This window comes from Netta rufina, assembly GCF_964035555.1.
Source record: "Netta rufina genome assembly, chromosome: 3".
Classification (NCBI taxonomy): domain Eukaryota; kingdom Metazoa; phylum Chordata; class Aves; order Anseriformes; family Anatidae; genus Netta; species Netta rufina.
Window position 1 is genome coordinate 19,606,270 of NC_140125.1, and position 17,408 is coordinate 19,623,677.

Below are 17,408 nucleotides of genomic sequence, written 5' to 3' on the forward strand. Positions count from 1 at the left end.
GTCATGCTGTGAGAGGCCGGGCACAGCAGGGGATGCGTGCTGCCAGCTGCCTCCCTGCAGAAATTACAGGTGAGGAGCTCGGGTCTGCTTGGGCACATCCTGGTAAAGGCAATGGGATTTTTTTGCTCGGGATAGATGGATGGACAGACACACGCACACACTATCTCCCACCTACCCCCTTCTTTTCCCAAAGGGCTCCCAGCAGGTCCTACCTGCCCCAACGCAGCCCCGCTTGCCCTGCCAAAAAGGAACAAGGGGCCTGGCCAGCAGCTGCAGCTCTGCAGGCACACCGTGGGCATGCAGCTCCACGCCTCGGCCACGATAGCAGCAGGGCACAATCCTCAAGCATCAGGCACTCACCCCTGGGGAGCAGAGTGGAGATGCTCCATCGACCGGTCCTGCAGGACACGCTGCGCAGGGATCCACGGCCAAACCAAGGACAGCAGGTTCCTCCCAGGGGAAGGGGAGAAGTCTTTACACTGGAGGTTTTTGGCAGCACGGGGCTTGTCCCACTGCCCCACCAGCAGCACACAGGGTGCAGGGGATCCCCGTCTCCCGCTGGTAGGAGCTTCCCGGGGCCAGTGGGAGGTCTGGGGCTTGCCTGGAGCCAGAGGATCGGTGTAGAGGACAGCCCAAGTCAGTTTAAGAGTAAAATGCGATTTACAGCAAGCACATTTCTCAAGACATCTGCAGTGATAGAGCATCGAAGGTACACAGCTGAGGAAGCTGGGCTGAGCCCTCTGCTGCCACCAAGCAGTCAAGAACGGGCTCTCGGAAGGGAAAAGGGTACCGCTTGTTGCTTCTACAGGCTGTACGTCTGTCTATTGATAGCTCCTTGGCATTTGATGTTCACAGCTGGTTTTCTTTAACGTAACAGGAGGCAAAAAACGTCTAACAGGAGGCAGAATGTCTTTGACCGCTTGCTGCTGGGAGGACAGAGAGAGCAACACCTCCCGCTCCCCCAGCTCTGCTGCCTGCCCGGGTGCCACCTTCACCGGGGGGTTTCCTCCTCTCGGCACCCTCCTTTTCCTCCTCCTCGACCACCCGCCGCACACGGGCTGGGGCTGGTCCCAACGCACGCTGCCTCTGCCCCATCTCTGCTCCTCGCTCAGTGCAAGTCTCCTGCTGCCGCTCTGCACCTCCGCTCCGCTGGATGGGCAGGGGGACAGGGGCGAGCACAAAACAAAAGGAAGAAGAAAGACAAAGGGTAGTGAGAAGGTCCGTGGCCCGCGGCTGCCAAAGGAAATCTCTCGCCGTGTTTCTCTCAACATTTTTGTCCCAGCCACTACAGCTGCTGTGGGATCCCCTGCTCCTTGTAGCCTGTGAGGAGGAGGGGAAGGGAACACGGTTAGTCTCAGCTCCTAAAGCCCCTTGGCAGCCCCGGCAAGGCTCCGGCAAGCCTGGTGCACGAGGAGGTGTACGCTGACCCACGCAGGGGGGTAACCACCTGCCCTGGTAGGAACGGGGGCACGCTGCTGGGAGGGGTTACAGAAGTGCTGGGTATAGCTGTGGCTGCCAACGCTACAACCTATAACCTCACACCTTCACGGGTACGCTGGGGCTGTCCCCATCAGGATACTGCGGCTGCTTCATTACCCATTTGCTCTGCCCCAGCCCACCAGCATTAGAGGTGTTTTTGTCAGTCCGGCTGCACTGAGGACAAGGGATCTGCTCAGCATAAAAAAGGCCCAACCCTGCCAGCTGCCTCAGCTGGGGTGAGCTACCAGGGGCTGGGGCAATAGCAGAGCCCCCGCAGCTCTTGTGTGACATCTTGAGGGGATGAGAAAAACACGTCATTTGTTTAACGCTTCCCTAGGTAGTTGCAATGACCTCACCGCACGATTTACCTGCTGCCGTTGTAAAAGACGCTGAGGCTGTAATGTGACAGATCTCCTCTTTAAAAAATAAAAAGCAACAACAAAAATCCCAACAAACTGTCCTTACCTGCGCTGCCTGTGGTAGTGAAGCTCTTCCAACCAGGTATCTTTTTAAATTTGTTTTCTTTGCTTGAATAAAGTGAGTAGACTGTAAAGTTTATATTTTGAATTAAAAATAAAAAAATAAAATTGAAATTCTACATCCCAGAGAATGTTTAATGCTTTGAACGCTGGTATTTTAAAAATTTCTTTCCAACTCACATGTAAGGTTGTTCTAAGTCCATCTAAAGAGGCTAAACACAGAGCACACTCAAGTGCTCCAACCTCTATCTTTAAAGGACTGTAAGGGTGAGCTGAGAGGTGGCCCTGGTGAGTGAACTCCACTGCACTTTGGAAATGTCCATGTGTGCATCCAGCCTTGGCAGCCTAAATCCCCTTCTGTTAAAGGAGCACAGGGAGGCAAGGGCTGGATGAACACTTCTCAGCACAGCGCTGCCCCACACTGCTTCCTGCGCCGTGCAGCTCAACAGAAGGATTCCCAGCTCTTTCAAACAGTATTTTGTAGGGAAAAAATGATTTCTTGTCCATTTCTGTTCTGTGAGTCGGCTGTGAAGGCAAAATGAAGCCCTGTAATGTGGAGTTACCTATGGCACCACTCTAGCTTGTTTAGTAAAAAAAAATAATAAACATGGACTGGAGAGCAGGGGTCACGCTGTAAATCCTTAGCTGAAGCAGGATAGGTTATACTAACAATTGCTATGTTGTTTAGCCTCGCCTTTAATTAAGATATAACAGAAATCCTTTCAGTTCTGCTGCTTGGTTTTGCGACTGGCTAGAAGCCCATTGCAGTGGCAGAGCTTGTATCGCTCTTTACATGAACAAAGTAAGCCAAAAGATGCCCTCTTCTGTGCTAAATTACATTATTAAAACACGTAAGACTTACTTGTCCTATTAAATAGTTTATACATGAAAATAAATAGTTCCTGTGCTTCTTATATAGCACTAGGTATTTTGTGTAGAGCAACTTCATGTTAGTGTGCTTGTGTAGCAATAGTATTGAGGTGCAGTTTGGTAAAGCAGACAGGTCTAGAACCAGCACTTGTGCCCAAATTCACCAACTGAACCAAGGTTGCTTGAAATTGCACTTCTGTAAACCATTGCAATTAGCATTTAGAGAAAGCTGAAGGCAAAAGGCAAGCAACCTACACAGGCTGTCCTTCTGCTGGCCCTCCAAAGGAGCACGTTCCTGCTCAAGGTTCCCTGAGGCCAGAGCAGGTTGCTACCACCCCTATCCACCTGTGACACAGCCTAGGGAACATTTCGACCTTGGTCTGTCTTGCAGCTACAGCAATATACCAGGATCTTCCACCTGGCACACGGTGGGACTGTTGCAGGTGCCCTGGGTTTCTCCGAGAAGAGCTCAGGCATCACCTGTTGTAGGGGCATTGGGATTTGTGAGCAACCTGCCCTTGGGATGGGGATGCAGCCTACTGCCAGAGGTGGTACCCTTCTTGTTCCTCTGCATCCGCTGGAGCGACCAAAGGACAGACAGACAGACAGACACAGGCAGACACGCACAGACAGCACAGACAGAGCAGGACATGGGCTGGGAGCAGGCAGCACCTGCCCAAAACACACCTAAGCTCCTCACCCTAGACAAGTGCTTGCTGTGATCTGCCATGGGGTATGAGGGTGAGGAGGAAGGAAGAGCAACAGAAACAAACTTACCTTGTGAAACTTGGATGGTGAACAAAAGGAGGCAAAGGAACATGAAAGAAAGAGAGAGGGAGAAATGTAACTGTAGGCTATATATCCGAAACACATGAAGAATGAGTAAACTGGGGCTGTGTACACAGAGAACAACTCTACAATCAAACGTTGACACCAAAGCTAACCCTTGACAAGGCTGTGTTTAGCTACAATCCTTGCATTTGAAGTGGATTGTTTTGTTTGGGGTTCTTGTTTAGGGAGGCCCGTGGAATCCTCGTCTGTTTTTCAGGTCACTGGCCCTGAGCCGAGCACCTCCAAGCCCACAAGGTGCTCCCATGAGTGCTCTCCTCGGTGACATTGCTATTACACAAGCTGGACTGAAGAGGAACTGAAGGTGGAAAACAAGACATCTTGGTGTACAGGATGGCACATACACTGTTCATGGTCCAACTGCCAGGAGAACTACACCTGCTGGCTTTTCTCCAGGTTTGCTGCCACGTTTGCTCATGCCCACAGGTGTCTTCATGTCCCAGCCTGACTGGTTGCTGCTGACCTTGGCCCTATCTAACATTCATAAATTAGGTCACGAACTTAACCCACTGCAGCCCTTGGTAGGAGACCACGACAAAGGTTATTCCACCTACTTACCTTAGGCATAGTCTGGGGGATGGTTCTATTTAGACTGTAAGGAATATAATGGATCTAAGTAGGCAATTTGCCCCCAGAATTTCCTTAATCTCACGAAGGGTTACCAGCTGTTTAGGGATGCTCTTCTCTTCTGAGTCTCTCACATGCTTTCTGTTTTCTTTCCTTACCAGGGCAACTGCAGAACCTACCCTAGGACGGGCCCTGTGGAGAAGACAGGCCTTGGTGACACTTCCCAAAGTCTCTGGGAGCCCAGATGTACAGTAACCATGCAATCATCTGTTGCTTCTGGCGAGGCGTGAGCATTGTAATTAGCAAAGGAGTGAGTGACGAGTGGACGGGATGATTACAGGTAATTTCTTACTACTGTTTTCCAGTTCTTGAAAGGCCAAGGACTGCTGCAGCAGGAGTCTCTGTCCTCTGAAACCACAAGTGACAGTGCCTTTGCTCATTCGTAGGCACAGCCATGCACACTGTTGATTTGTATGTCTGATCACCTTCTCTATTCACAAAATGAATTCCTGTGCCACAGAAGGGAATTAGGCCAGTTTAACACAGCTTGTTCTCAACAACCCCAGGCTGACTCTTGCTTTGTTTCTTTTTATTTTCTGAATGCTTGCAAATCATCCATGTGACTAGCTGTTCCAGGAACTGAAGTGTACCTGACTGACCTATAATTCCTCTCATTTTTCTCCACATTAAAGACAGGCAGCATGACATTAGCCTCAAGGTTCCTCTCCTATTGGACCAGGCTCCTGCGGTGCTCTCCTCTTAGAGTCTGAGAATTAAGGAGCACTAGGAAGGGAAGAATAGCAACAAGCCTCCCTAGCTGCCACGCAGTGCTCTGCCAATCAATGTAATGGCACAGGCTCAACCTTGAGCCCATGAAAGAGGCACTGATCCCTCATGGCATCCATGGAAGTCCAGAGCAAAGGCCCCCCAGTCCCTTTATCTGTGATATCACATGCTCTGCCCATCTTTAGCCCATCAGAATCACACTACCTGTATATATGGGACAGCCACAGGGAGGCACGGACTCAACCATCCCATGGTGAGGAAGATTAGAGGTTCAGGGGCAGTCGTTCCGTAGGTTTTGACTACTCCCAACCCAAATGCAAATTCAAGTTGCAACAGTTTGTGGTTTCTGCTCAGTGCAGAACAAACTGCAAACAACTTGTTTCCATTTGTATGCAAACAAACTCAAACCAAAGCAAAACATTTTGTGGCAGTGTTTTTAAATGAAATATCTTATTTCTTGCATTTAAAACATTGTTTCATTTTTAATGACTCAGTTTTGAATTTGGTTTTGTTTTAGTTTTGTTTTTACATGAAAACAAAGCATTGGGGAAAAAACAAAACAAAATACATTTCACTTCAGGCCTGGCAGGCTGTTTGATCCAGCTGGGAGCAATTGATCACTTCTGTTTTTTCCTGTGATTGCAAAGCTATTTTTTCTTTTGTTTTCCATCAACCATGAGCTGCTTAACATATTCAGGATTTCCTTTATATATTGTAAGTAAACTTAAAACCTGGCTATTTAACGAGCTGGTTAACATGAGGCATGTGGGCTCCCCTTCCCCTTCTGTACTAGCAGACAGATCTGGACGAAGATGTGGTTTTATCCCCAGCAGCCAAACCAGAAAACTAGTTGGAGCCTCCTGAGCACCAGCCATTTGCCCAGCTGATGTGTGTCTTTGCTATGCGACAAGGGGAAGGTAAGTCACAGTTTCAGCTGCAGCTCTTTGTCTGAACAGGTGCTTGACACTCCAAAAGCAGGTCTGCCAGCAGCCTTCCACATGCTGAGGCTGCCCAGCAGAGCAACAGTGCTAGCGTGTATAGGTACAAGCATGTAATTACCCAATTGCACACAAATTAGGCAGGTTCTTAGAGACATTTCACAGTTACAGACTGACTCACATGTTATCCTCATCAGGCTACCCAACATGCAGGTACATCTGAGATGAAACTTCTGCTGGTTTGCAGGGGAAAACAAAGTGTAGTGCTGTCTTTGTCTTGAGGAAAGCCTTTTGTTTCACTCATGTTCACATCGTCTTACTGTGTATGTGGGTCTCCCTGAACTCAGCCTGTAAATTGAAGCTGGCTCAGAAAGTAGCAGGTGGTTTGGTGGATGGGTTTAACCGGTGGGTTTGGCATCTGAAAATGTGCTCTGTTTTCCTGCTGTTCTTTTCAGTTTCATCCATTTAATTGTTTTGCTGGTGCCTGGCAGTTTCCTGAGATCCTCCTCCCACAGAGATGTCATCAGCAGAGATGACTACGTGAAGACCCTTCAAACAAAACAGCAAAAGCTACTGGTAAGACATTCTCCAGAAGCCCTCACTTTGGGAACTGCTGACCCCCTTGGTCTGGAAGGTCCCAGACCTGTTCAGCTGGGGCAGTGTCCACCAAAGTGAAAGTGTCCACCAGTGAAAGTCTTTAGCAGATAAAGTGACAGAGCTTGTGGGCTGGCAATACGTAGTTAAGCAGTTGGCTGACCTAAGTTATGTATGTTCAAGGAAGGATTCCTCTCTTCTTCCTCTAGAGTAGTGGTCCAGAGCCTTCTTAAAGAGTGTAGGGGAATTCCTTCCAGAAAAAGCTCAACAGTCCTATTGAGCCTAAGAACTTAATGAAAAGTGAAAAAAAGCCTTTGGTTACATAGATTCAGGGGAGGATGGAAGGTACTAGATCAACCTAGAGCTTTTCTGGGGATGGACTGCCCGTGCGGGAAGCACTTGCTAATTAGAGAGGTGCAGCTGGAGTCACAGGGAGACAAAGGTCTTTCTTGTTCAAACCACACACAGATGCAGCCAGGGAGGGAGAGCTCCAGAAAACAGCATTCATAGTGCTGGGATCCGCACCCCTTCCTACAATTCTCATTTTTTAAAGGGGAATGTACAATCCTAACCTGTGTGGTGGGATGAGAGACATCCAGATGTGTGATGGGGCAGCCTGGGTGCAAGTGCTCCTAACCATCTCTCACAATTCCTCTGCCTACTGTTTCTCACTGACTTGCAGAGCCCATCCTGTGGCTCTTGCTCCCTAGAGAGCAGTCTGGAGGCTTGCAGGGCCGTTAGCTGGGTCCCAGCAACACAGCCCAAGGCGGGGGGAAAATGGGAGGGTGAGTGCACTGTACTTACTTGCAAGAATGACCATGTCCATCCCCCAAAATATACTCATAATCCAGCCAACCATCACGATTGCTGTCAGGATCTGAATCAGTGCAGCAGCAATGTTCAGCCAGAAGACGCAGCACATGTGCCTGTCAGGGAGGTCGGTCCGGGCTCCACACAGCACCGTGAAAGCTGATACAAGTGTCCCTATGGAGAGAGCAGCAAGAAAACACACAGTGAAAGCCACGGCTTCATGCCACACTCCTTCCTTTAAACCTACTTTTTACAAGGAGCATCCTGCTCCTTGTGCTCCCACTGCAGTGCTGGAAATCTACAATTATCATTAGAGGATAAACAGAGGCATAGCCACATCTACCTTGAACATATTACTGTCTCCACTGAATTGCACTGAGATGTATGCATGAAACTAGGACAGAAAAACCTCTTTCAGGTTTTGGATTCTTTTTTTCTCTGCCAGGCACCAATAACCAGTTACACACACTAGAGAGTTTACAAAGGATTAAGGATTGATGTTTGTCTGTGGAAACACCTGTCTATCTTTTTTCTGCCTCATGATTCTCTTTTGGGGAGAATACTTTCTCCACAGAAGCTCTAAAAGGGAAAAATTCACCAAGAATTAGGGTGCTACCGGGTGTACAAAGTGGAAAAATCGAAACCAAAGCTCAGCACTGAGCCAGGCTCACCTGGTGCTGCAAACCCTGGCTCAAACTGAGCCAAGCTTTCAAAATTTCCACACACCCTCAGGGCTTCCTGAAACAATTCAGACACATGATCTCATTGATGTGATGCACGAAGGTAAAAGTAGGGGCGAGTTACACAGCAGACATTACAAAGATTTTTTTCTGAATTTAGCACATTGGATGAGGCTGATCATTTATTCAGAGCTAATGTTCTGTTTCCATGGATAACTGAAGCTGTATCTTGGGGAAATCTTATCTTCCCCCCAGCCAACCTGCAGAAATGCACAGCATCAGCAAAGAGTAGCAGAAGCTGTTCCTGATTCTTGTGATGTACAAGCTGTAGGTCAGCAGATTCACTTACCTGAGCTAAGTGTGCATTTCAACAGCTCTTATCATTATAAATTGTCTTTGTAATTTTTTAATCTAGATAGGGCATTGTCAAGGTAGACACAGAGGTGTGGCAGAGTTTGTGCCGGATAAGCCAGTTCTGTAAAACAGTTTCCTTGATGAATGTTTGGGATTACAAATGGTGCAGAATGATGAACAATGTTTTCTACAAAGCTTGTCCTTTTACCTTTGTAAGGACGGGAGCAAGCAAACAACCTGTGAGAAGTGAATGCGTGAGCTCATTTTTGATATCTTTGATGTACACAAACACCTTGCTGAACTCAGGGGAAAGAGGCAGTCCCTTGACTTGGCTGCAGGTAGGAGGAAACACTAAGTCTGCATCCTTCCTGAAGATGGGACAGACAGAGCAGAAGGGTCTGCTTAGGAGCAAAATGTCCTACCCCATCAGGGAAGTGAGATAGAGACTCTCTGCCACCACTGTCCTTCCCAGTGGTAACAAGGAGGACAATCAGTTTCGTGCTCAGGAAGGCTGGCCACAGCCTGTTTTTAATCTCACCATCTTCTGCAGGCTTCAGCTCCAGCACCTTCCTCATGCTCCACCAGCTCCTAACCTCCCCTTGTCCTCCTGCCACTGGATTTTGTACACCCACGGGCTCCCTCCGCTGCAGCCAGCAGTGCAGCAGTAGCGGCACCGCAGGGAGGGAGTGGGTGCGCAGCGATGAAACGAAACGGAGGGAGGCAGCCCCACGCCCGAGCATCGCTGGCAGGCTGCCCAGCAAGGTGGGAAGAGCAAAAGGGGGAATTGCTTTTATCCTGACGGATGTCAAACCAGCCTCCCTGTTTCTCATTAAGAGAGAGGTTACCTTTTGCTCTCTGGCTTTGCTGTCTTCCGTGTGGGATTACCCCAGATCTTTACCCACCATTTATTTTCCCTGTGTGGTTTCTTCAAACCAGAAGGAAGACTGAAACATTCCCCAGTGCATCCTGAAACAGTTCTCTGCAAAGTTACAGCACAGCAGTATCTGAGATTGGATTGAGGCAGGATCAGAAACTGAATATTTATGTTTTCCCATCAAGATGGCCAATCTTGCCAAACTGCAATGCATATCTATTTTGATAATGAAAATTGCCTTACCTTTACTCTTCCAAGATGTGTTACAAAATAGATTGTAAATGAGCAATAATTCTTAAAATACAGCTTCAGTTCCTTCCAGTGACGCTTTTAATGTTTTTACATTATTAGAGTGAGGTGCTGAATTGCCTAATTAATCCCCTACACACCACGGTGACTAAGCTAATGTCTAGTCCCATTCTAAAGGGAACAAAGCAGCCAAGTGCCCCTGTCTGGAGACAGGATTAATACAGAAACTTTGGATAAAATCTCAAGAACCTTGCCTTCTGACTCCCTATTCAGGCCGATTTCCTGCTCATAGGAACCAATGCATTTTCTTTACTAGTTATGATTAGTTAATATTAGTTAAAAACATTGGCATTTTTAAAAACAATTAAGACGTGCCAGCAGATGTAAAATGAAAGTAGTTTTCCTCTAGTAAACATGTTTCTTTCAGAGGACAAGCATTTTATCCACGTTTCAACAAACCTGGAGAAAATGCTCTTCTCTAGCCCCCGTTTCACTCCAAAACGTGAGGCAGAAGACAGCCTTAAATACATTTTCTGAGGTATGTGATTTCCCCTTAAGAAAGTTTCTTAGCTGCACGTTTCCAAATATGGAAGAGTTTGCATCTGGGAGCACATTCCCGGAGAGGAGGAGGAAGGAAAGCTGTGTCTGCAGCAGTTAGGGCACCCATGCATTCACTTCCCTGACCCAACGTGCGGGCACTTGGATACCTGCAGCATATAAAGTGTAAACTTGCTAAGAAAATTGCAGCAAAAAAGATCTCTGGCTGTGAATGTAGTCAGTGAATGCAAACTGCTAACACTGCAAATGAACTAAAATTAAAATCCCTACAACCTTGCCAGTGTAACATGAGAAAAGTAAGTTATATGAGGCATTTCTCCTATCTTCCCAATAGAAAGTAGCCCAAACCTAGTAAAATCTGGTATTACTCTACACCACGTGCTTTCTCTATTCAGCTCTGAGCAGAAGCTGCTTGCACTGGTAGCCGTGTCCTGCTTTGTTCCATAGGTGTGCAACGAGAGGTTGCAGGTGAGGGAGGCAGTAAGGGCCAGGGTTACACAGAGACAACAGACATATTAAGAGCTTCCTTCCACCAGGAGAAAATTCGCCAATCAATTGGGTCATTTTGGATTATACAAGTAAATAAGGGAGGCTTTCTGTTGTTATCTGTAGGATACCACCACAAAGGGAAAGAGGAATTTGCTGTATGCTCCTCTGATCCTGGCACTCGCAGCCTTCCCAAGAGCATCAGCTGTCAGCTCCTGGCCTCACAGAGCACACCGAATTAGTATGAGACAGGAAGGTTTTGTGTATGTTGTGTGTTTTTTTTTCTCCCAACTAGAGTTAAAACTCACACTCCAGAGAGATATCTTCTGGCCTACTGCTGTTTGGGTCACTCATCCGGGGTGATATAAACATGATATTAAGCGACAGCTTCGTTCAGATATGGAGCTTGGCATGTTGCATGTAAGGAACATGGCTGTGAGCAAACTTTTGATTGTATCTTCCCATAAACATCAGATGTAGACGCCTAGTCAGTCGAGGTGCAAAACAGAGGAAGATGAGACACCAGTGGCCACAGGGCAAGTGGAAATAATTTGAGCCCACCAACTTGTTACTGGGCTTCCCACTGACTACCAGGAACCACACCACAAACTATCTACGTGAGGAATTCAGGTCTGATGAGCTACCCACTTACAGGTGGAGGAAGAGAAGAAAACAAAATTACTGCAGCTGGGGCAGCTCATTAGGTTGCTGCTGGTCATGCTCCCTACCCTACAAAAGCATGACAGATGGAGCCAGAGAGGAGTTTGGGGACATCTGTTCCTCTTCCTGTAAGCTGGGGACTTGTACAAGATGGTCTTCTGCAGTACTGGGAGTAAATGAGGTAGTGGAAACCTTTGCTTCTCTCCTGTTTCCTGAGGAAAAAAGCAAAATGTGTCATGATGCTGGAGGAAGGCTCTAGGAGGCATGCAGGTAAGCACAGGCAAAGTTAGGGAGGACAGGGGAACGATGTGTGAGATGTCTGCAGGAGCAAGGAAGGCTGCAGGCTTGATGATGGGAGATGTAGTTAAGGTGTGTGTTTTGCGGGGATGAGAAGCAACTGTGTAACAGTATTGTGTCAGGGGAATGCAGTGTGTGGGGACATGTCTAACGTGTCTGAATTTTTTAACTAAAATGATTATTAGCTGTCATTAAACAGTGTTGACAGGTGTGTGAGGCAGATGTTGTGGATGTGCTGAAAATTCATGAGATGTGCTCGTTCTTGCTCGAGTAAGCCAGAAAAATAGCACAAAAAGGGTGATAAGGATTGCAGTTTTCTCCCTATTATAGGGACTGTGTGATCTACTGGCTGAGACATCTGTGAGTCCTTGGTGTCCTGAACTCATTTTTCATACTTCCATCTGTAAGGAGTCTCAGCTATGGAGGCCTCTCGTCCTTGGTGGCATCAATCAAAATGCTAATCTGTAGTCCTCTGGATTATGGTGAGGGAAAGAGAACTACAAGAAGTCACCCCAGAAATAGCTGTATGCAGTGCCAGCCGATGCCTGAAGTCCTTCCCCTCTGCCACATGGGTGGAGCTGGGCTGCAGAGAGGATGCTGTCAGCAGCACAAGAAAAGGAAGCTGCAAAGCATTAATGCTCAGGCTGAGTAGCTGCTGACCTTTCTCAGAGATCTGTTTATGTCTTTCCTTGAGAAAACAGACACAAAGCAAAATCCAGGGGGAATGTTTTGGCCAGTGTGAGCCCTCACCACTCTCCCCAGTTTCTGCCTTGCTGGAACTCATTAGGGCTTAGGCTGCATCAGAGAGACCTTGCCAGCGTGAGAGTGTTACCTAAACCTCCAAGATGAGCATCCTCATCACAAGCTGATTACAGCTCTCTGCTCAGAAGAGGCTGCTCCAGCTCATGTGTCTGTAGCCTTCTTGGCACCAAGTGGCTTGGGAGCACTGATGCCTCTATGGGCTGGGGTTAGTGCGCAGTCCAGGGTACAAGGCTTGTCACAAAGCCGTTCTCCCACCTTTGGTAGGTGCTGCATGTGCTGCTCCTGAAATATAAAGGAAGTAGAGGTGGCAAGATGGCATCAACGCGATTTAGGTATTCCCACAAGAGGATATGCGACCTGTGTACCTGTGGCATTTGTTACAACCTTCCCCTTGCAGCTTACTTCAGTCAGGGAATTAATCCAAGAGTCAGTGCAATTACCTTGGTTTGTTCTAGAAATAAAGGTGTTTTACCTCCATATCTTAAAAGAAAGCTTATGTTGTTTTTTTTGTTTGTTGGTTAAACAGGCACTGGCAAGCTTTTTCCCCTTCCCATTGTCCAAACAGACTAAAGTTTATTTCTTCCACACATGGTGTAAGGAGGGCTAGCATGGATGAGTAGCTTTAACAATTTGATGGGGAAGAAGAGCAGGAGCAGAGGACTGCTTAAAATAATGGCAGGCTTGCTCGGTCCCGGTCATCACCTCTTAGAAGTACAAAAAAAAAAAAAAAAAACCTTAAAAAATCCTGAAATTTGTAAGCCAAGCACGAACTATGGCCTCAAAGTGTGACCAAGTAATGACGCAGCCATGAGCTGTAGTGGGGGAAAATCCAATGATTTGCAAGCACCTGGTGGCAAAGTGACGGGTTGCAAAGGCCAGCTGTCACAGGCAGCACTGCAGGCAGGACCCAGGCAAGGAAACCAGAGTGGTGGGGTAGGAGAGAAAGAAGAGGAAAGAGCGGAGGCAGGCAAATGTGACAGAGCTTGCATGTTGCCATGGAGAGCAGCTCATGATTTTTCCTCTGTGGCCTGCTATTAAAAATGCATTGCTTAGCTCCTGCCAGCATGGGTTTTATTTTTTTCCTCCCATGCAGGAGGGACATGTGAAGTGAATTCTGACTGTCCAATCATTTTGTGCTCGGTATCAACAAAAATATATACAGGGCCTTGACAAGTGGGAGCTAGCACTTGTGATTTCTTGTCTCCACAAGAACAAGGGGTTTGTCACAACTCTGAAGTCTGAATAAGGTGGGCTGTTCATAGGATTTGCTTTCTGATTTTCCTACGTGACAAATGCCCAGCCTGCACCAAAGCATTGCATCCTCATAACTGATTACAGCTGCTTCACAATGCTGCTGTCGTGACAAAGCTGAGCTGGTGCTTTGCGTCTCTTTATTAAAAAGACTGTGTACCATGGTCTGAGCAGTATTTATGGAGCATCTACTAAAGATGGCCCACGTGCATGTAGGATAATATCACTTTGATGCAAAAGAAGTGCTTTCCAAAACATTAAACACAAGGGGGGGAAAGTTAACTCTACTGAAAAGGTGGAGTTTTAACAGGAACTTCAAAAAACAGATTGCAACAAACTTTTATAGGCTTCCTAGGCTAAAAATTCATAGCAAAATATTAAGTTGCAGGGGAAGGCTGCACAAAGGGCAAGTGACTTACTAACCCTTAATTACACATGGAGCCATCAGTGGCTCTTTGCTGTTGGTTGTTTAGTGCTGCAGCTCTGCAATGTTTTTGAACACTTAAAAACAGCTACCGATAAATAGAGATTTTCCAGCTCCTGTCTGTTAGCCTATGATTTAATTCTGACTTGACGTTTAAAATTCAGCCTGGACTCGAGACTGGAGTATTTTTGTTGAACTGTGGTGCAGGGCCCTGCTGTGTAAGCTGCAGCAGCACAGCGGACCTCAGGCTCTTGCCAGAACTCTGCTGCTGAGCTGTGTTTGCAAGCTGTACCAGCCCACCTCCCAAACTATTTTATTTTTCCTTTATATAACTATGTGGTTCCAGAACTGCCACTCATATTTTTGAATCACATTTTATAATAGTTTCAACCACTGGGGAGGACTTGTAATTTTCCAAAAGGGGGGAAGGGGAGAGATGTAGAATATTACCCAGAAACTCTACAGATATCCATATAGGAAATGGGAAGGGTGTTACAAGTGCTACCTACCACCTGCAGTCACAAAAAAATAATTGCTTATGATAAATCCCTCCACATCAGAAGCATCATTTTTTGACGTATTACTAAGATAATGTGCCACGAGGAGAAATTATTTGCCGCTCTTTAGCTGACACTCTGATCAACCCTGTACTTGGCAATAATCTGTCATTCATTCCCACCTTCTTCCTAACGCCTTGCTAACAGTCATCTTTCCTTCCCACCGTTTTCTGTGTGGGTCACTTGGGATCCCTGGCTGCCCAAGTAGCACGAAAGGTGTTCAGTGCATCGTGACGCTGATTGTAGTCGCGTAGAGAGATGCTCTGTGGGACGTCCAGAAGTCATAACTCCAGTCTAGGCAGCACTCTAGCAGGAGCAGACTGAGTTCTACATAAAAGAATCTGCCTTGATTCTTGCCCATGGCTAGTCAGGCTTTGTTAAAGCTAGTACAAGTAGCAGAGGTGCTCTGCAGTAGGTGAGGTAGGTGTTTGTCATGAAGCAGGCAACAGATTGTTCCCTGTCTGTGAAGCACAGACAAAGAGTCAGGGAGGCTGAAGGAGCATGTCCATTGTTCTGCTGTCAGTGAGAGAAACTGCTATGAAAGGGTCCCAGACAGTGCAGCCTTGCTTATGCTTGATGCTTGCTTTTTTTCTTCTTTTCTGGTGGAATGATGAGAGAATTTTCATAAATTTGCATCCTCATTAAGTATGTCATCGTTGAAATAATGTAATTGGCTTCCAATTATAATAATAAGTATATAGAAAAAAAAAGGCATGACCAGCATTTATGGCATACGGCTCTTCACTATAAGCTCATCTTCTCTGAGCGAACGCAGCCCTGCTGCTCTGTAATTTTATCAGCAACCAAGCAGCTCTACTTCATGGGAACAGATACACTTAGTTTTCTGTCTGCTGCTGTACGGATTTTTTATATTCATGTTGTCTGCTGATAAATTAAGTCCTTCTTACACTCTGTAATAAGCCTTATTCCCCTCTTTGCCCACCAGCTAAGCAGGAACTCGTGCACTTGGCCATGGCTCTCCTAGTCACAGGATGCTCTGTACCCACCCATTGCAGGATCTCAGGATCCAAGAGACAGGAGAACTGAGGAGACAAAAACTACCTTCCCCTAAAATCTTATTTTTAAGATTACAGTCTTAAGATCTTAATTCATTATTCTCAACACCTCCAGAAGTTACTTTGCTGTTTTGTTGGCATAAATCCAGAAACAACTCTTGAGCCTTTTTTATTTTTTTGCTACTGATATCAAAATAACTTGCACACAGCTTTTCATCCAAACTTTACCAGCCTGAAACCTTCAAGAGCAGAATGTCTGGAGAGAGCCCATCCTTAATTCAGAGTGGCCACGAGATCTGTAAAGAAAGCTTTTTGGTTTTCTGGTACATTCAGTCCCCAAAGTGCCCTGGAAATAAGAGCTGCATAACAGTGAAAAATAAAAGTGTAAAGGTCCATCTGTCCTGTCCGTCTGTGAGTCAAGCAGCTGCAGTTCAAGGCTAGGTGTGTAGTCGTGTTGCCTCCTCTTCTGTTTTTCTGCTCACTGCTTTGCAACTAATTTAGTCCTTTGAAGCTACCTAACAGCATTTGCTCTGCTTGTGGAAGAACAATTATCTACTTGAAAGATGCACTGAACAATGAGTTTCACCTTGGTGCAATACTCTGGAGTCCTTAACTATGAGGATAAATTATGTTAACTAGGGACTACCAAGACATAAGAGAGAATTAACCTTATCAGAAAGTTAGATGGGGACATAGAGCAATTAGAGCTCTGCTTGTAGCACAAGATAGCTGAAATGGAAGTGCAATAAAGTGTACCAGCCTATAAAATCACTGCAAGTAAAGCTATCTGTTAAGTAGTATGAGAATGTAAAACAACTGTGACACAAATGTTTGGATGTCTGCAGTGATGAGTATGCAGGAGACTAACAGAAAGGTGTTTTTATCCAGAAAATTCAGTACATGCATTTTATGAGCTGAAGAGTCTCAAGGAAGGACTTGAAGGGGACATGGTAGAGCTGTACTCTCTAGCCTAGAGGTGCAGTGTAGAACTCAGGAGTTTGGGAGATGATTTAGGAGACCAGAATTCAGCCCTGGCTTTATTTACTAAATCATGCTCCAATTTTCTGGCACTTGCAAAGTAATTCTGAATTTCAGCTTTATTCTGTAGTGCTGCAGTAGCACAATTAAGATGTTAACGTTACTACTTTCAAGTGTTTTATGCATTACCTAAGAGGAACTCTCAAACTCCTTTGAGGTGTTGTTTTAAATAATTAAGATTATATGTGATAAGGACATGATGTGTCTGTTTAATCTCTGCTTTCTCAGTTCCTGTATTTAGGAACTGAAGTAAGACTCCCTCTTCCTGGCAGCCATCTCAGACTATCTTGGTTTCTTTCTCCAGAGCCACGTCCTCTTGCCACCACACAACTAATGGCTCTTCAACACAGAGCACTTCATGACTTCCCATTTGTTTTTGAACAGCTCTTCTGCTTTTTAAGTATCAGATGCAATGATTTCCACAGCAGTCAGCAGCCCCAAGCAAATCCTGCTTGTGAGTTGCCAATCATGCCAAAGCAGGCAAGCATTCAATACACAGAAACCACTCTTTTATGTTACCCCCTAAGTATGTGTGTGCATGCTCATATCAAACTAATCAGCCAGCTTCTGGCTGTACAACATTATCTCTTCAAATTCTTGTATTCCCAACCTGCAGGAAATAGAATCTGATTTACACTGATTTCAGTTAAAGGACAGATTTTTTTCCCTTTACCAAATAATTTCCAGTATTAATCATCTAGCTACAGTGTCCTGGTTTCAGTTAGCACAGAATTAATTTTCTTCCTAGTAGCTGGTGGAATGCTGTGTTTTGGCTTAGGATGAGAAGAGTGCTGATAACACCCCGATGTTTTAATTGTTGCAGAGCAGTG

At 46.2% G+C, this 17,408-nt stretch overlaps 1 protein-coding gene across 2 annotated transcripts in view; it reads right to left on the minus strand.

The window, feature by feature from the left end:
- Window positions 1-1,285: 1,285 nt before the first annotated feature.
- STUM (stum, mechanosensory transduction mediator homolog) overlaps window positions 1,286-17,408 on the minus strand; it is a gene marked incomplete at both ends in the record, with an annotated part of 32,920 nt that continues 16,797 nt past the window's right edge. The window contains 2 exons of one of the 2 annotated variants that reach the window (XM_084284367.1): window positions 1,286-1,320; window positions 7,367-7,546. In XM_084284367.1, coding sequence (XP_084140493.1) covers window positions 1,286-1,320; window positions 7,367-7,546 — 215 coding nt within the window. Of the gene's footprint in view, window positions 1,321-7,357; window positions 7,547-17,408 lie in introns of both variants that reach the window. The other variant, XM_084284366.1, reaches the window with a different exon arrangement.